Raw genomic sequence first — 21496 nt, forward strand, 5'->3', positions numbered from 1 at the left:
TTCTTAGCTGGAAAATATTTATAAGCCGTCGCTTCTCAATTATAATTTAATCCTTTAAGTGATTTTAAATAAATAATAAACGACATTTTCTAATATAACACCGACGACGCAAAATACAGATACGTAGAAATGTAATCTATATCTTATTCGAAATTCAAATTCTAATAACCAAAACAGAAACAAAAATGGCGGCCGGACCACGCACTGAGAAGACACGATAAACGCTCGCAACGCAATTCAGCCAGTGCCTATTCTACAGGCGAATTCAATTAACTGTACAAGGCACGGGGGTAATAAATTCTCTAAACAATCAGAATTCGAGCCCTGGTAATATGTCCGTCGGCTTGCATACGCATTGCGGCCGCGTATGTTTAATCAACGAATAAACACGATGTGCCTACAAGCATATGTATCCCTCTGGATATTAACATTATCCCATTTTTTCGTGCAAAATATTTATAGTAATATTCATTATAAAAAAGGCAGAACAGGCGGAAAATAATAAGCGGTTAAATTTTTCCTTCAACTTCAATTGTTCCCATTGGAGTAGACTAAATTAAAGTTGGCGCCTGGTAGATAGTACCGGTGACCCCAGAGCTGGTGCTTTCCTCGCTCAACGAATATATATGGCAATACAGCAAGGAAATGCTACCAGCGTTGGTACACACACTGCCACAGGGACCAAACTTTTTAATTTTGTTTTAATTTTCTTTTTATTATTTTCATATTTATATAGGTTAAGAAAATTGTGAATACTGTATTGTCATGATTACTACTAAATATTAAATTCAAAATAAAGCGATAACATTTGAAATCAATCATTTAGTTGAATTGAGAACTTTCATAATAGTATATACAACTTTGTTTTAATTTTGATGGATTTTTCGGATAGTTAAATTAGTACAATTTGGTCATGTCTCCCTCAATTAGCCAATGATGTATCAGTGATCGAATATCGAAGTATGAGTTTATGTTTTTATTATAAAATTTATAATAGCCACTCAATTATACAATTTTTAAATACGTTAATCTTTGTCAAGTCCTTAACTATACTAGTTCATTATCGGTGTTTGTGATTTTACCTTCTTTCTAAAGGAAAGTGTAGAATTGGCCTTCTTCTGGCTTATACAATACAGACGGTGTGCAATACTGAGTGAAATAATGCTCGCGCAGATTTTAATATATACGAAATAGAACACAATATAGTCACATACAAGCTTCTTCCTTTTGACCAAATTCGGGGGCTTGTCGAATTGTGAATCTCCAACGTAATACTGATCGGCTTGATTCTCCCTCTCTCTACACAGAGATATTCCGTATTCTACAAAGTGTACTATGGAGAGTGCTCTGAAGAGTTAAACCCTCCTGCCTCGATTCAACACCGTACGAGCCGTATCAAATCAAAATTTCATCAGCAGTTATTGAAGTCTTCCACAGTCCCCTTCACAAGACACTTTCTTTTACGAACTAGCGAATTTACGAATCGACTCCCGGTAGGGGTCTTCCCTGAGAGATACGATTGTTCAAAGAGTATCCACCCTCAAAGGCCGGCAACGCACCCACTAAATATGGCTGTCCATGACTGCACTATGTGAGCGTCCCGTCGGCTCGTTTACGTATTCTATAAGAAAAATCTTTCTCAGTGTGCTTTTTGAGCAATTCATTCAGAATAGTGAAAGAAATCCGTCGGTGGCCGAACACGATTTTGGTCCTATGTCCTTAAGGGGTATAGACTTGCCCCATCAAAGGGCATAGGACATTATAGTTGGATTTGATACATTTATTATAATTAAGCATTATTGCTAAGTACCATCCGTCGCCTCGACGTCCGTCGTTCCACAACAGCTGAGCGTATTCTAAGGCAGTTTTTCCGCGCACCACCACTATGTGGAACCAGTTGCCCACTGAAGTATTTCCGAAACAAATCGACTTAGGGTCCTTCAAGACCGTACCAATTCTCGAAAGGTCGGCAACGCACTTTCGAGCCTCCTGCCAGTTTGCCTCCTATTGGGTACATAAAAAAAGTCCCACGCTCTCCATCTCTTAAATACGGATGGTATCTTCAATAAAAAATCTCCTTCTTACCTCAAAATAGTCAACGGGATTCATTTATATTCCGATATATTTGAAACCCCGTAACATAACTCTTCCATTCTTGGCGAAATAGGGTCTCCGCAGTGACGCTATGGAATTCACTTTCTAGCCCCTTTCGCCTAACTCCTTCTCTATCTTCGTTTAATTCTCTACTGTACCAGCAGTACCTGTCCTTATGATGATTCATATGACTTTTCTCACCGTCTACATATGTTTTAATTGCTCTGTTTGGTTCCATTCTTTATGTCTAAGTTTTTTTTAAACATTTAAAAAACTTTTGCATTAAGGTATTTTAGGAACAAATCACCGTTATCCGAAACTAAAGCTTCCAATTACTATAGTGCATCAGCCGCGTCCAACTATTTGTTAGATATAGCGAGCGACAGCTTATCAGATGTATCGTAAAAATTAATTATGTACCAACATGTGTTCATAAATATCTAAGCGTTTTCCAACGTTCGTTCACGCAAACGCGAACTTCACGCAATAATTAGCAACCGCTTCCAGCTATGACAGAACATGCTATGAGTAGTTATATTACACTAAAATCTTCGGGATTTTAGATCCTAAGGTAAAATTAAGAAATTGGGAAGGAAATCATCGAAAACCATTACAAATTAATCGAGCTAAGACAGATGAAGTGTGTCGGACTCAGATTTGGTTTAATAAAATAGTTTAATGAAACTATCCAAGTCCCAGGATCTACAGTGCCGCTAGATTCTAGCGTGGACCCGAACCCAGGGTTTGGTAATTCTAGCGGCTAGAATTATATTTATTGTTAAAATGGAAATAAGAGTCGGTATCTTATTCTTCTTTTAATTAACTGCCGCATATCCTCACGATATCTTCCTTCACAAGAGTTAATTGTACTGCTTCACATTATTCTGACATAGATAATAACTTACCCGACCCACTAATGTCTTCCATGCGCAGGCGCTTGTTAGTCTCAACAAAAACTTGACATTGTCAAACGCATTATTTAGTATTTGTTTTTATCAACTTCCTGCGAGAGCGACGCATGAGCGCGTCGTATTCCAAAAATGCGAAATTGGCTCAAATTGCTTGTTATTAACGATGACAGATGTCTTGGCGCCATGCGATGATACATTTATTGAAAATCGACTTTATTACATGTGTACAGAGTAGTTTTTCCGTTAGCGGTTAGTGAAATCTCGTTCGTAGAGCGATCGGATGTGTTGATACTAGACCAGGGATATGCAATTAGTGAGAAAAACTTTTTTTTGTTGTGTCCTTTGGGAATGAGATGTAAAGATACGCGTGACGTGGTAAAGGGACATTGAAGCTCATGTTGGGCCTATGAACTGTTTTTATAACATACTTTGTAGGAGATAAAAGTAGTGTTTCAAGTAATGATGTAAAACAGGTTTGATTATTTTTATTTTTCCAATTTATTTCTCCATAAAAACCTTCAAAGAAAACTTTTCAATCCCACGTAAGTTTCGAACAACCAAGGATTTCTTTTTTTTTCAGTGATACATAGACACTCGCATTGCCTTTTAAGAATTGGTACGCTCTTTTCTCGAAGGATCCTAAGTCATATTGGTTCAGAATGTAGTGTGCTCCATTTTTCGAGATTGATTTTTGGATTTATCTGTCCTCTCATATTCCAATTTAATGTTAATGTGTTAAACTGTACAACCTTTTATAATAATAATAGGGATGAATTGTCTACACTACCGTAGATACAATAATTGGTTGTGGGTTGATCCTATTTACCTCGCACTGTCCAAGCTGTTTCCGATTCCTACACGGCCGGCAACGGACCTGCGAGTTCATAGTGTCACTTAAAGGCTGGTGAGCCTACGTGTAAAAATTAATATTCGGTTTTTATTGTTGGGTTAGTAAAACATTTTTACAGAATAATAAGCCTCGTTAGACAAAATGAAGTAATTATGTGATGACTTATAGGCCGGCCGTATGACCACTATTAGCGATTTTGTATTTATTTATTTCCTACAGCTTTAATTGTATATAACTTAATACAATCATACTAAAGATGGAATTATTTCCAAAAATGTTTAAACAAATATGAAACTTAGAAAGGTTTAATAATAATATTAAATACCTTTAACTAAATACCTAATTCTAGTGTGTTGTGTGATGGTGACACGGGTAGGTATGTGTGTGAGGGTGTGTATGTGGGGTGTGCTTATGATGCAGGCTATTTAGGGTTTTGGATATTTTTCATACTCCGTTCAAGCATTGCTCGAGATATCACGATGTTTTTTATAATAAACTCTATATATATACTAAATTAAAACCTTTTTATAAAGTAGCACTGTTTGTATGAAATTGTGATACATTGCAAAGAGATTGATGATTATCCGTACGTACCTACTCAGAGAATCGTATTTTTACTAGATTATTATTCTTTTATATAAATAAAATATCGACCAACGAAAATACCAATACAAAATTAGTATCGCAATACAGCGAGGAAATGACAGCAATAAAGGTACACTGCCACAGAGACCAAACTTTAGAAAATGAGTTTTAATTTCGTATTTACATTTTTTTTATTATTTAAGAATATTTTAAATAGTGTACATTTGTGTGTTGGAAATTTGAAAAAAACTATTTTTTTTACTGTGCAAAAAAAAAATTGCTTAACTGACTTCGAAAACCCAAAAACGAGTCGTATTTAGTCGCACTCGTAGATCACACACATCAATCAGATAGATATCTCCATACCCTTTGTGTAATTAAATAACCTGATATATACGAGTCTTTAAATTATGAGCTTAATACCCAACTATAACAATGAATGTGTGAAACAAATTGAAGAAATAAAACGATTTCTCAGCTAGGTGAGGGGTACCGGGTTCGATTCCCGGTTCGAGGGCAAGTTTTAATTTAATTTAAATTTGTTCTCGGCCTTTGGGAGGGTTGTGCGGTACCGGGCGAGTGCCTAAAACCGTACATGGAGGACACTGTCGAATTTCTAAAGACTAGCACGAATTATAAAAAATCCTATACTTGACGCTGGCTAATGCACAAATCGTGCCAGAGCCATAAAAAAAAATCTTCTAACTGATACAAGGCATCACCGCGCCTAAAGAATAGTGGTGCTGAAAATTTGACAGTTGACAGTTGACACAATCATATTGAAAACACAGACTAAGGTTTAAAGTGAAGAGTAAATACTACATTACATTTAATTCATAATACAAAGCAATATTTGAGTGCATTTTGGAGTAAGAGATTTTAAAGGAAATCGTGTTATTAGAATTAAATATTCCATATGAATGCCGAGTGCAGTTGCGTGTCTGTTCGATACACATGCTTTATTAAAGTAATAATTACGTGAAACCAGTGGCAATACATGCGTTATAAAGCGTTATAAATATTTTTTAAGTAGGTTCGTATATAGTTGTAAGTTATACATACGCTTGTACAGCGCACAGTGTACAGCCTTGCGATTCTGTAACTCACTTTTCGATCTAAGGATCCCTCCTTGTAGTTTATTGTTTATCAGAATGCCAAATCATAAAATGACTGCTTTACGACTGATTTGAGCGCGACCGCCGCTGTGAAAACAGCTGTGTGAGTTCGAAAAGTGAGTTACAGAATTGCAAGGCTGGTCTTCCATAAGCTAATCTATAGTATCTGTTGATTTTACACTACTTTGCCATCAAACTGACACTCGTTATCTTCAGTTTTTCGAATAGATAAACATATTCTTTAGTAATTGTGTTTAATTTAAGGGTATCGCTCATTCCAATGAATCCTCTCTGTGAATGTTATATTTGATACAAAATACAAAGCAATTTAATTAAATTTAACTTTGTAAGCACAAATTATATTTTAAATACCAGCCCTATTTTTGTAAAGAAAACAATTGCATTATTTTAACTAAATAGTGACCCTTTTCATCACAGCTTAAACATAATTCGGCAGATAGTTAGGGAAGTAGGTATAGACAGACTACTTACGCTTGAGACAAAAAATTACAAAAAAATTGTTTATTTTAATCAAGCATTGGTATTTTCTTTTGATTATTTAAGATACAATAAACAGTTTTAATTTCATGACAAATGACTTGTGAATAAATTCATAGATCGTTAGTTCGCCCACACTAGGAAGGCCCTATGTTGTGGGTAACTAGATAACAATTATTCAGTGGTACATGGTACATGTTTAAAACAGTTTTTTGAGAAAAAAGTAGGTTTAGCGTTTCAGCTAATCAAACACAAGTCTTATAAGACATTTAGTGTATGTGAATGGGTGTGTTTGCGCATGTATTTGAGAGTGTAGTTATAAGAGAGAGAGAGATAAGCGTGCACCGTGTCTGTGTTAGTTTTTGGCACCTCAGAGTCATGCCAAGATACGTTGCATGACCTTTATAGATTCGAAATTCAATTCAGCTAGCGTAATTTTTATGTGATTTGTGAGTTTTTATCTGGATAGCTTTTAAAGGAGGGCCATAAATAAATTTTTTTTTAATTTCTTTATTTTACAAAAAAAATATAATACAATAATAATAAGTTACATTTGAAAACCGCTGTGGTTTGTATTAATGTAACCATAGCAGTCTTGTTTAGGAGCGCGACAAATGCATATAAAAGTAGTTTTTTAATTTGCTGTTTATGTTGGTTGGCGTTAGGCAATCTATTATGTTATTTGGTAGACCATTTATTAGCCGCGGTAACAAACACCTCAACGTTCTCTCGCCATATACGTTGTTTGCTTTCGATGTACAGAGCCGAACTTGCGTTACCGCTCGGGTCTGAACGTCATGCTCCACTCGTTTTTTTATTTCATCTCGAAAAAATATAACCCTTCACCCTTCCACCGTCAATCAATTTTGAATTGATACTATAATAATTTTTATATAAGGTCGGCAACGCACCAACTAACATAAGTAGGTACATATACTTTAGTAGGCTCGTTGGCCCCTACCATATATAAAACGTTTAAAAATGTATCATGGGAGCTTCGCATTCAAGAACTTATCAGTAATCTTTTAATAATAAGTACGCTAACGGCAATACTAATTGTATAATGTAATTTTATTCTAATTACAGTCCGAACAGGGCTCATTATATCGTGCATAATTATAATGTATCGTTGCATACATTTGTTAAGGCTGTATACAGCGTTTATCACCTATTTTCATGTGGTAATTAAATGTATTCGAAAAACCATTTTGTAATCGAAAGAGTTTAGCATGCTAATATAATGTAATGTTAAAATTATTGTTTAATAAAAATTATATACATATTAGCTAGCTGAACACTTTGTTTGACTACTAAGATATTGAAGAAATTAAAGGCGCAAAGATCTGGTGTTTGGAGAGTATTTTTGGTTTGTTGTGTCTGACTTATGAAGTAGGGAAACAACTTCATATAGGTACGAGTATTACATAGAAATGCTATCTTAATTCTTCTTTTATATTGAACATATTATAACGATCAATGCATCTTACAATGTATTATATAAAAAAATTAATATAATTATAATATATCCAACACACAAATGCACAAAACAGAAGAAAAATAACTTACCTTAAAACATAACCTTAAGGAAATATCAAAAAGGTTAGTCGACATCGCAGGAGACCGAAGAGCTGGCAGCTCCGCAGCTACCACGAAAAAAAATTAGTCTAGCGATTCAAAGGGGGAACGCTGTCAGTATCTTCGGAACCTTGCCTAAAGGGACTCCTTTTAATAATATATCTTAGTTATTATATTTTAAGGTTAGTTATTGTTTTTATTGTTCTTCTGTTTTGTGCATTTGTGTGTTGGATATATAATTATAAGAGTATTATATTACGACATTTATATATAATTGTTTTGATTAGATGAGTTTGAATAGTTACTTAATATAATTAAAGAGTATAATGTCTTACAAATGATATCTTTACTGACGAGATTTTTAATTAAGTAAAAATAAATTTAAAGACTAGGTTGAGAGCCATTTTTATGGCGCCATCTATTGAATGCAGGCAAAACAACTGCGGCCGCGTCGAGCTTTGAGCTTTACCACAACAAAATGTAGAGTCCCTCATATAGTACGGGAGGTAGCAACGTTTTCGAGAAAGAATTTCAGGTCAGCTGATTTTTGATAATAATAGGAGTTTGAGACACAAAGGCAAATAAATTTAATATATTGTAACGAAACTGAACTTTAAGTGAAATTATGACCACAAACATTTTAAGACGCACGTCGGCAAATATCTTTTCAGCTTGTAAGTTTCACCAGTCACCCCCAAACTTGTGCGTTCCAATTGTGCGTGCTATGTATATGTTAACGTAAAATTGTAAACACCGTTAGATTGTAATCTATCTCGCGAGATTATAAACTGTCGAAAGATTGTGAACCTCAGCGTAATGCTTGCAATTTAACGTATTATTATTCGGTAGATAGTACTACACTAATTTAGTTATCATTCAAACTTCTTTGGTCAATTACAGATTAATTTTACTTTCCAACAATTTCATATAACTACCGAATAATAATACGTTAAATTGTAAGCAGTTCGTTGAGGTTCACAATCTTTCGACAGTTTATAATCTCGCGAGATAGATTACAATGTAACGGTGTTTACAATTTTACGGTGACATAGGTATACAATTATTACTTATCGGGAATGATATCGAAAAGCGCATCGAATATTTAAAAAAAATATCCTGTGTGTGGCACAGACTAAAATCTCAGGTAAAGCTGAGGGTTGTAGCGCCACCAACTTGGTTTTTAATAAAACTAGTTTCATATGTAGTAAATATATTTAAACAAAGTATATGTGCAGGTAAAATTAAAATTACTTTAGGTAATAAGATTAAGGTTTAATATTTATTTATTAGGTATTACCTACCTACCTAGTAACGGTAACGGCTCATTGGTCTAGTGGTTAGTACCCCTGACTGCGAATCCATGGGTCCCGGGTTCAATCCCCGGCTGAGACAAACATCGATGTGATGAGCATTTGGTGTTGTGCTTAGGTCTTGGGTGTTTAAATATGTATTTATATGTCTATCTATCTATAATATGTATGTATATCCGTTGCCTAGTATCCATAACACAAGCTTCACCAGCTTAGCGTGGAACTAGGTCAATTGGTGTGAATTGTCCAATAAAAAATATAAAAAAGTATTCTAAAACAGACATCAGCTGTCAGGACCCCTAAGTGTCGATTACCTACCTAATCGGTATTTTATAACTAACGAATATGCCTGCCTTTTTTATTTTGATTTTGATATAACCACGCCAAATTCAAGAATCATATCCAGAATTTATCTAACAAAGCGTGTATTTATTAAAGTTCGAAAATCCAAAAATCTTTAACGTTTTAATTTTGAATTCCCAAACTTAAAAAAATGTCTGAATATATATATACCTACCGAGACTGCTAGTAACCTATAAATTGTAATGTCAACACACAAAACACCCTCAGATGTGTGTATTTCCGATAAAACATTCATAATGCATTATCAACGTGATAAGCGTCATTTATCGAAAACATTACCTTTTGTTCTCTTATCATTTCCGCTATAGACATAAACACAAGATTCGCTATACCATCTGACAACGTGAAAAAACTTGTCCGATCGACTTGTTTTTTTGCCAGTACAGATTGGCTTGCTCGTCGTACACTCTACGTCGCCGAAAACCCATAAACATCACTCCTACTCCACCACTTTTTCCTTCACCCCTCCCCCCCACCTCAAACATAGGGTTGGCTAAAGGAGGCGTGGCCTACGTCCAAAGGGGCTATTTAAAGCAATCCAAGTTTCCATCGGTCTGAAAAGGATGGACGATTCGTTCGTCGATTGGTGGATATTATCAGACCCCGCCTCGAAGGCGCGGCTTAGATAGTTGATTCCTTCAGTGGAGGGGCGTTTACGGTCTGCCGCGCGCCAGTCTGTGTTAAGAGTTGGTCGTGCGAACGTGTTCGTCGATCGAGCGAAAGGAACCGGGATGCGAGTGCGTGATTTACCCTGACGCGCGGTTGGCGGCGCGCAACCCACCGCGCTTTTAAACTGTGATATATTAACATAGACTTACCGTCCGTGAATAGACTTTGAGAGACAGTGTATTGTGAAGCCGCCCATATGATCGTCCCTATGGCAGCATACGCACAGTTCGGCTACTCATACCCGCCCGCCTCGCAGGTACCAACTAGATTACTTATTTCATATCATAAAGTCCCTATGTAACCTTTAAAGCAGAAAAACAAAAGAAAACAGGTTCCAGTTAAAGAAGGAAATATAACTCAGTTTATTCTAAAGTATTGTAAACAGAAACCGGAATGGGTACTTCCTTTTATTTCATTTAACAAGGTACTTAATTAATGCGTTAAACTTACCTAATTTTAAGTTAATCCTATTGCGTACAACTTATTAAGTTATAACCAAATAAGGGTGTAAGTATTAAGAGTAGGTAACACGTTATAATAAATATAATATATATATAATAAATCTAAATCCTTTTTAAATATATGTAGACATATCTCCAGAATTCATATTTAACGTTACGTTACGTTTTATTTAACAAAATTACAATATTAAAATACACTGAGAAATAGTTTGATGAATAAATTCCTCAAATTACATAACTGAAATGAATAATAATTAACAAAATATAGGTTATTTATTAGCTGATTTTAAACCTAAGAATGTTTTACTATATTAAATAATGACTATATATTATATTTAGTATTATTTAACAATATACAGTTGTACAATTGCCGTCGGGCAGGTGACAGGTGAATATTTTGTAAGCAGATTTTTTTTTAGGTTTACAATTAGGTACTTAAAGAGTTAACTTGACCTGTTTTTTAATTATTACCGTATCCTTTATCCTTTATAATAAAAATAAGGTTTTAACTATGTACTGTAACATTAATTTACTTACTTTTTCCATAGAGTCTAGTAGTAATCTCTTTGTACATACTTATGGAAATATAGAAAGAGGATTATTATACACATAGCAATAGTCTTAAGAAGGTTTTATTAAAATTAAGTTACAGATTTCTAATTATTCCTTTAAGAAGGATTATTACGCATAATTTGATACGTAAATATATGGTTATCCGATAGACAATTATATTTTAATTTATGACGTGAAATAAAAACAATGCTGGCGTAGAATTGGATCCGCAACGCAACGTAAAGTACCTATAAACAAATATTTATTAATTAAACAAAATCTCTACATACGCAAACCAGAAATATTAATAATTTAAATCGTATTTATTATAATATTATTAAAGACTGAATTCATTAGTTAAAGACTATTTTGTTATTTCAAACATTAAATAATGTCTAAAAACCAAAGATGGCATATTGCTAAACTTGGCAATTAAAAAGAGTAGCGGAGAGTTTATTGTCAGTTTTTCTCACTTAATTTGGGAACGGGTAGTAAACTTAGGTCTTTCTTTCTTTAAATATTGAAGTCCATAGGTATATTTACCAATGGTAATAAATAAATGTTGATTTGGATTTTATTAAAAAAAAGATATATGTAAAAAATTTCAATGCCCTCAAGAACTGTTGGCTTGAATTAAATATTTTCGTTTGAAAGTCCAGATATAAGTCTTTAAACTGCATTTACCGGGTAAGAGCTGGGATGGTCTAGGTCTCAATCGTGGTCTAGAGTTCAAGTCACAGCTATGACGTGACAACAACAAACAATATTTTTTTATAGTTATGTATTAATCGGAAATACTAACGACCAAATACTGACGATTTATTATTTATGCGCCAAACGTCAGATCATCTAAAGATGCTATAGTTTATTATTTACGACCTGGTGCCGCGACGTTGTCTGCGCAGGATTAAAATTGTATTTGCCCAAATGATGTAGCGAGATATTTTATCTACTTTGAATATCAGAAGCGATAAAAGTATATATTTTCATTTAGAAATCAATTTATTACTAGCGAATGCGAAGCGCATTTTAAATAAATTGTCAATTTTTATTGTAGTTATGGTTCACTATTTTGGCTATAATGGCTTACACATAAGACATAGATATATACTATGACTGGCTTTTTTGTAGGACTATTTAAGATAAATATTTCCATCATACATTACATATGTGTAACTATAGCGGTTTTGGCAGCGCTCGCAAGAATAGCTCGCCGATGGGAGATGTTTTCCTGCTTACTTGATAATTTGGACAATTCACTATCTTTATAAATTGTAGCCTGTATTATTCTGATGTATTAGCTATATTATTGTAAAGTTTCATTAAAATCCATTCAGTAGTTTTTACGTAAAGAGTAGTTAAACTATATATATACTATCCATCCATACTTACAAACTTTCGCGTTTATAATATTACTACGCAGTAAGATGCGCCACACTTCAGTCCGACTAAAGATTATAAGAACAAAGAATACACTTGCTGTATTAGTAATAGTAGTAGCCTGGAAATATAATACAGGTATTATATAGAAATGTCAAGAGTAATTTCTCTTCGCTATTATTTTTCCCTAGCGTATTGGCTCTAACTTATATAAATTTTTCTTTTCTTCTTTATGCGCTATTCCCTTCTCTGCCCTTCGAGAGAAGAGTGTCTTTAAAAGGACAAATTACCAAGAATATACATACCGAGCTGCGGTGTTCGGAAAATGAATACATAAGTATTATTCATTGGTAGGTACTATGTAGGATCATTACTGTAAGATATTTCTTATAAGACTACAGTAATGAATACATTGTTATCGCTATTAGAGCTATGGATGTTTTAATCTGTAAATAATATAACATTAAAAATAAATGCTATGCTTATGTATTAAGTCCTATTTCTCTTATTTCGTCCGTCTCCAAATTGTGTAAAAGCCTCCAAAAGATTTGTGTAACATCCATGTATAAGAATGAAGTCCTCCGCAGTCCAAAATTACCAATCGGATATTATACTTATGTGTATTCAATATGGTTGTATGTAAACTGAAATTTAAATATTGTTGAAGAGAAATGTTCCTAAATCGTTCGAAGAGTGGACGGCAGCCCACAAACCACAATTATTGTCCCAACGACTTAGAACAAAACTGATCATGATAGCTTCGCAGCCCTGCCCTGCGATTCTGTAACTCACTCAACGGTTGTCGCATCGACGGTCGCTCTAAAATCAGTCGTGAAGCAGTCATTTTATGATATGGCATTCTGAAAAGGTGGGAGTGATTTGAGAGCGACCGCCGCTGCGAAAACCGCTGTGTGAGTTTGAAAAGTGAGTTACAGAATCGCAAGGCAGCTTTCAAAGATCGCTCAACCCTTAACCTAGATGCCTTCGATTATTATATAAACAACACAAGATATTTCAGGTATATTCTTATCATTTATCAAAGTATTATCGATATTATCGGTTAACACGCCATGTAGCGGCTCTTTTTGAACAAAAAGTGTTATTAGAGCACTTAAATACATATCTATAGATATCGCAGGCACCTTTGCAAAATCATTTTACTGATTTATTATCAAATATAATCAATTGATTTAATTAGTAATAAGTATGTAGAACACTTTTTGTGTTAATTACGATAAAGCATAGATATATGTTGATTAAAAAAGGCCGAAAGAAATGCACAATATTGTGTATTTAATGTTATATACAATAATTCCTAGAAGATTTTACTAAACGATTTAATAAAAACCATTTTAATACGCCCAATACCCAACCACATGATTGGTGATGGGGATTTCTGGCATTTGATGGAAAGCTTTTATACATTGCCTTCATTCTTACGTAGAATTTTTATTTGTTCAAATAGTATAAAGTACTAAGGCTTATTCAATATACTACTAGCCATTAAATGTCCTTGCCAGTATTCTTTTGATAAAATTTCAGGTAACATACTGGACTTGATTTAAGTTGTTTTTTTTCAAAAAAGACGCAGAAATATGTTTGGCCTAGGAGTTATGGGACTTCAAACAAACTGTCTGAAACTCCAAAGAATAGGCTTTATAGGAGACCATAAGTGAACCATAAGGGACAAAAACAAGTGAAGAGACGCACGAAAATCGCCACGCCTTTTAGAGAAAAACTTGAATGTTATGAAGTGAATTATGATTAATTTTTATCCGGTTTATTGCGTTGTCTTTTACATTTAAATTTTAAACTTAATAAAAGCTTCGTAGATGAAATTTTAATTCTATATAAAAATTCATTGAAAAATTCTTGTCACTAATCGTAAAGAGTCAAATTATTAACATTTAAGTATAAAAGTTATGTTAATATTTTATTTATAAATTTGTCACACAATATACATAGAATACATACATGTAATGCCTTTCAAAAAACTCAAAAAACATAGTTATTATGTACACCTCCCCATCAGCAATCATATATACCTATGTGGTACAAAATTAATCGTTACAATCACAATTGCTATCAAAGCAATTTCACAATACGATTCATATGAGTTTAAACAAGGCAATACAGGTAACAATTTTCCGTCTAATTGAACGAATTAAATTGGCCATTCAATTTGGCTCGGCGTTTAATAGCTGTATGGTTCTGTGGCACACACTCGTATGTTTTAAACTAGCTGTGTTAATCATGCTTAACCGAAAGTTAGCTCGCTACATTAATATCGGTTAATACGAAGAATGTCATCTCTTGAAAATCAATATCGCTAAGTCTAAAGTTAGGGGCTGGTTAGTTCTGTCTAATTTTATTGACACCAATATCAGCGACCCACCTCCGGGGGTAGTCTAGACAGAAGCTAAGGGCAAGTTAATTCTGTCTTACATTGACACGAATACATTTATATAAGCGATCGATAAATACTATAATTTAACATTAATTACTTAAATAAATTGAACGTTTCATACTTCTTTAATTCTTTTTCCTACAATAAAGTTCACAATAGTGATTTGACTTTAGATGAATTACAATCTAGCCTATACAATAATTATGGCTAATAAGTAATATTGTGTTGACTTAATGTTCTACAATACTAGTGTTCTAACCCTGTGTTGAACCCCACGACCCAAGAGTCTCTACGCCAAAGGGAACAAAACTGAAGTTGGAGGAAAGACTTATATATTGATATGATGTAATCCGGATTAACTTCCGTATTGAAGTTTTTAATTTCGACATTAATTACATTTCAGGCAGTCCGATGTCTTGTTATATGTAATATAAAGTTAGACATATTTTTCAAGTTCTACAAAATTTTTTAGTACTCACAATATAGCCCACTACTCGTTAAAGAAACCTTTTCGTTCAGCCTGGTATGACTAAGGTATACCACGGGTTAATATAGGTACCGATAGCCTATGAGGCTCACAAATAACGTGGCTTTCTATTAGTCGAAGAATTTACATAATCGATTCAATTGGCTTTTAAAACGAATATAATTATTATTTATAATTTCTCAGTAATTCCAATAACACCCGATTCTTATTAGTCGCTTTTGGAGCTCTAAATACTGTTTCATTTTCCTATTGGAAAATTACAATTTTTCTCATGTTATTTAGTAGAGGCAATGTTGGACATTATACATACCTTTATAAATATAATTTGTATTTACAATTTATTAACCTACTAAGTAATCATAAACAATATTAAAAAGAAAATTAAAACAAATTTTAAAAGTTTGGTCCCCTGCGGCAGTGTTGATTTAACGCTGACAGCATTTCCTAGCTGTATTGCGATAATTATTAGTTGATATTATTTAAATTAGATATATACACACCAGAATAAATTTATAACAATTTTATTCCAAAAAGACCCATTTTTGTGTAAATTTTATTCTAAGTAAGCTGATCAGTAGGTACCAGCGTGTAGTTTTGTATGAAATTAGCACGTCACTTGTTTAATATAAAATCTACTGAAGAGCCTCGTCAGCGGTTTTTATATTAAATATACTAAGCCTTAGCTTAGTATAATTAAAAGTACCATCTGAATGACTACAGTACAGGTTATGATAATTACTTTAGCAAACAAGATCACGGCACCGTTACTCGTTCATAGGGGACCAAACATTACTACAGAATTTCGCAAACGCACTCTCTGCGTAAAGTGGGTCCATTTATTTGGAAATCCGGTGGGAGGTCACAAAAGTCCACAATAAAAGCCGGGTCCGGTAGCACAGTTTAATTGAGTCCCGACCTCTTAATCCGAACCCCCGCCCCACCCTCTAAATGTTATTTATAAACCAAACTCGAAACACCCGCCGGCCTCTACCTTACCAACATAATAATATACAAGTTATTTAACCTATTTCATTGCTCTTAACAGACCTACTATTACACCGTTCTTTATCTTTAGAATAAACCTAAAATTTGCGCCATTTTAAAGTTTCATAATTCAGGTATGACATATGAAGACAAAAATATCATCAATTTACTGGTATTATGTATGTGAAAAGGCGTAGATAATATTGTAGGAAATTATAATATAGTAGAACTAATGCTAGTGCTCTAAAAATATAAATTAGACTCGCTATACTTATCAATTCTAAGACGTGTAACAAGTATACAGTATAATTACATAGACAAAGTTTTGTACAAACAATGCTCACTCTAGTCTATTAATTAAAGCAGCATGTTACGTTTTTACTCTGTAATTAATGTTAAAGCTTAGCATTTATCGATAATAATTTAAGGAGACATGCTTCTCAAATTGCCGCGTTGCGGCTGATTGCATTTCATTTAGATTGTGTTCGCAGTTCGCTCGAAGATTTTTCCATTAAAGTTATTTGCTATGAACCAACCGTACGATGCAATACATGTAAGTGATTTTTGTATTTCGAATATTCGGATTATAAGCATTCGATAGACAATTGACACGTGTTCGAGAATTCATTATTGAAACACCATTGGGAATTTGGCATAACGCAATTCGCCTCACGATAATTAAATGGAATCGCGTTAAATAACCATTAATTGTAGTTTCGGACGCGATTGTTATTTATCAACGCTGGGTTCGGAGCGACGCTGGGTCCGAGCCATGCATTGCTAATGTCGCATGTCGGTGTGACGGGCGCTCGTGAAGCGTCATTCACGCACATCGTGACTTAATGTCGGTATCATTATAACCTGTACGGTGTGAGATGTATCCTATGGACTAGGAATCATACTTGTATATAACTTTGCCTAAAACTAAATATGTATACACGACAAGAAAAGCACCAGCTTTGGGGTCATCTAACTGAAATTTTGTTATAAATATAAAAATACACCATGGAGTTTTAGTTGCAAATTTGACCATAAATAGCATCTAATCTGTTGCTTATTGGCGTTGAACTTACAATCCGGGGCCAAGTCAACGAGTGCCAAGTATTCATAGTAAACGCTAACGTTGCTTTTGACTTAAGATTAATTCCCTTTTTTTAAAAAATCATGAAACAATTCAAATTTACAATATTCTTAACCTACATAAATAATAATAATAAGAATAATTAAAAATTAGAAAATAAAAGCAAATTTCGAAAATGCACCAGCTCTGGGGTTACCGGTACTATCTACCAGGCGCCAACTTAAATCTTTAATTACCGCCTGTGCACTCGGCCCAAGAGTCTATACTCCGAAGGGTACAATCAAAGTTGTAGGAAATACTTATATTTAAGCCGCTTTGTTATTTAAAAAAGAACATGTTAGTATCTAAAATGTGAAATCCCACGTCAACACTTGGCGTATACGCTATGAGCGATTATCAAAGGAATAAATTTACGGCTACTACTTAAGCTTTTAACCAAAATTACCCAAACGCTTTTTTGCTCCAGGCATGAGATACTGATCTTCGAGCAAACTCCTAAATAATCGTGACATACTAATTCCATGGGATCATGAGGTAGCGACAACCTAACTGCTTATAATTAACTTGTTTTATTTTCATTTTAATGAATAAGGTATTTATGTGTGGCTGAGTTAAAGACTCAAGTAAATTTGAAATGTAATTTTGAATATACCACGACTCCGTGCAAATGAAAAAAAATCCTATGGGTTTTGACGAACAAGACAGTAGGAAAGGAACTTTGAGAAATTATGTATTTATTTATAAAAGTTTGCCACCGCTCGGCACACTGGTACAAAAAAGAAATCAATTTTTAATGTGACAAGCACTTATAGGCAAGCATAACATATACGTAGAGATAATTAAAAAAAAAACTAAACGAAAATCGATTGCCACTGGAGAAAGTAGATGCCACAGTAAAGACTTCAAATTATAATAAAATGTCTTTTTACCCACATTAAACACAAAATGAAAGTACAAATTTGCCAAGATAATTATAATTATCAAAGGAACATAGTAATAACTGTTCGTGGTCAGCGTGCGTGGAATCTTTCCGCCTAACTTCTGTTCGTCAGGGCAAAATAAGACAACTCATAATCATTATAATGATTAGTTATCGATTTCAATGGCGTGCTTAAAAGGACCAGCGCTTAAAGGCCGATTACACATTCGCCCGCGGCAATTCTAATCAACCACTAGGGATTCACTAATATCGATATTTAAATTTTGGATATATCCGTCGTTATCAAATGATTCCATCGATATTTTAGCCGCGTCAAATTGCAAGGCCAATAGACTAATTCTATTTAAATAATTTTCGTAATGTCACATAAATTAAAAGATTAAAATATCACTGGCGCTACAATCTTTTTAGGTCTGGGCCTCAGATTTCTGTATTTGTTTCATGATCATTTGTCAATCTAAGAGGCAAGTAGGTGATCCTGTGCCTGACACAACACTCACTGTCGAATTTTGGATCTAAGGCAAGCCGGTTTCATCACGATGTTTTCCTTCGCCGTTCCATCCATTAGCGCACAGCCGGGGATCGAACTTACGACCTCAGGGATGAGAGTCGCATGCTGGACTAGGCCAACGCTGCTTTAATTCAATTTCCCCATCACAACAAAATATATCTACTGCTTTTAAGCATTTTCTAAGTTGATTATAAAATGTATCGACACATAACTATGCCTATTTGAATATTATCTCGACACTACACAAAATATGCATTCTTAATGTTATGCTCAGAAATTCATATTATAATAACGGTTGATAACGATCTAATTATTATGATGTCCTCCTTAGCATATCCCGTAACTTTGGTCAAAATTGTTGCCAGAATTAACTATAATAAGTATAATTGGATCAACGTTATTTAGATTATTAAACGCTTTTATTACTACGCTATTTTAAAATTTAATATAGTTTTCGGATTACGCTAGTAATTTCCAATTAGTAGTTGTTAGATCTTAAATAGATTATTTGTAAACTGAAGCCTTTAGGTAAAAAATAAACATACATTTAGAAAACCAGAGGAGGTACCTTTTAAGGCCTGGATATCTGTATCTGTTTCAAGCTTGTTTTTTTCTAATAGGCCTAGTAGCAAGTAGTTTTTCGGTCTAAGGCAGTTTTCCCAAAACTTTTTGTACCATGCCCATTTTGTACCATTTGTACCATTCTTTCTAAAATTCTTATACCCCAATGTAACATACATAAGTTTTAATATATAATATTGAATTGCTCACTTAGGAAACTTAAATGATAATATACATATAATGATGAAAATACTTATAGTGAAAAACTGAAATATAAATAAAATATAAATTTTAACTTAACTATCAAACTCAAACTCAAAATATCTTTATTCATATAGGTAAAAAAGTAAACACTTATGAACGTCAAAAAAAAAGTTAATTTAATTGTAAATTTACATCCTACTACCAGTTCGTAAGTCAAGGGCGTAGAGCGGGCAAGAAGAACTGGCAAGAAACTTCCTGCCACTCTTTTTAATCGCTAAGTTTTGAGTCATATATTTTTTTTGAACTGGAGAAAATCAATCCCAAGGATTAGGATAATTTAAGTATTCGTCAAATTGTCTACCCGTGGAGCGTGGGCTCACGTGGAGAAACACTGGTCTAAGGCATGTTTCCCCACGATGTAGATGACCTCCGATCGAGCGACGCACACATAGACAGAAAGTCTGTTAGAGCTCAGGGATCGAACTTACGACCTACGAGGTGAGAGTCACACGCTGAAGCCACTAGACCCACACTGCTACAGCTATTTAGTAAACAAGTATACCGTCCAATTAAACACTAAACTGATTTCGCTCTGTTTATTTAGTCATAGTTCCATCTAGCATACCTTCCCAAATGTTTGACACGAGCTCGTTCAAATATTCGTGTCAAACATTCGCACGGCAGGACCGTTTAGTTCTATATTTACAGATCTAACTCTGTCGTTCCTAATAGGAATGATTTTTGATTTTATGTATCATTCTTGCTAAGTCACCTCTCGTTAGTACTCGCGGCTTTTTTTTTATTTAGTAGGCAAACGGGCAGGAGGCTCACCTGATGTTAAGTGATACCGCTCGCCCATGGATACTCACAATGTCACTCGTGCGTTGCCGGCCTTTTAAGAATTGGTATGCCCTTTTCTTAAAAGACCCTTAGTCGAATTGGTTCAGAAATATAATAGGCAGCGGTTCCACATAGCGGTGGTGCGCGGCAAGAACTGCCTTAAGAAACGCTCCGTTGTGAAACGATGGACGTTGAGTTGAATGGTATTTAATATTCTGCCTTGACGTCCAATAATGAAACTCAACTGCCATTATTACTGCGAAGTCATAAACCATAGTTACATAATTCAGTGTGAAACTGTGAAACCTAGGCATGTGCTTAATAATGTCTTAGCCACTTTAACCTTATAATAAGGTTAAGAACGTAACGCATTTTACTGAAAGAAACATACTTATGTGTCCTAGTTTAATTGGCAGTAAAGCATTTGTAGAAAACTTGCTTTACCTCATATAAATTATATTTATGAACGTATACTCGTCGAGTGAAAACCTCTATGCCTTGATGGTACAGGTTAGTTTACGATAAAGATCTTTCAGGTTTACGTTGAAAGAGAGTAAATTGAATACTGATAAATTTATGATAAAAAAAGTAGTTTATTTGTAGAAAGAAGGCAACAACAAACACATAAAATCAATACATTGTTAAATATGAAATAGAAAACTACGGTGTGACACTCCTAATATATTATTTAAAGTGCGAATGACCGCCGCCCGCCGTGATGGACATGCTTCGGACCTCATCAAATATTGACGCTGTAAGGCCATTGGCTGGGGTATCTAGTCGTAATATAACCACGCCCAACAATTACACACCGCCTCCGTGGGTTAAAGTAAGTCCAAGGTTTGACTGGTGAAAAGAATTTTCAAGAACACTCACAATTTTGGGAGATAGCTCCTGCTGGTATCGGCTAGTATATCATTTACGGCCTTTTAAAAATTCTCGCTCTTCTTGAAGTAGACCACTCTGTACTTAATGATTCACCCTCACCTATACAACTGATTTCACAGCGTACGCTGTAAAGCATACCTCAAATTCACTCAAAAGTTGTTCCAACAAAGATGATATTAGAAATAAACTCGCTACGAAAGTCACCGTTGACCTGTTTGTATTTGTGTGTT

The 21496-nt window shown here is 34.3% G+C and overlaps 1 protein-coding gene across 2 annotated transcripts in view; it reads left to right on the forward strand.

Annotated features, from left to right (window-relative positions):
• LOC125062479 (homeobox protein caupolican-like) overlaps nucleotides 1-21496 on the forward strand; it is a 92840-nt gene that overhangs the window by 33218 nt on the left and 38126 nt on the right. Inside the window, exon 1 of one of the 2 annotated variants that reach the window (XM_047668452.1) lies at nucleotides 9960-10226. The exons of the other annotated variant lie outside the window; for it this stretch is intronic. Coding sequence (XP_047524408.1) covers nucleotides 10167-10226 — 60 coding nt within the window. The 5' untranslated portion in view covers nucleotides 9960-10166. Of the gene's footprint in view, nucleotides 1-9959; nucleotides 10227-21496 lie in introns of those variants that run through there. 2 annotated transcript variants of the gene reach the window in all.

This window comes from Pieris napi, chromosome Z, assembly GCF_905475465.1.
Source record: "Pieris napi chromosome Z, ilPieNapi1.2, whole genome shotgun sequence".
Lineage (NCBI taxonomy): Eukaryota > Metazoa > Arthropoda > Insecta > Lepidoptera > Pieridae > Pieris > Pieris napi.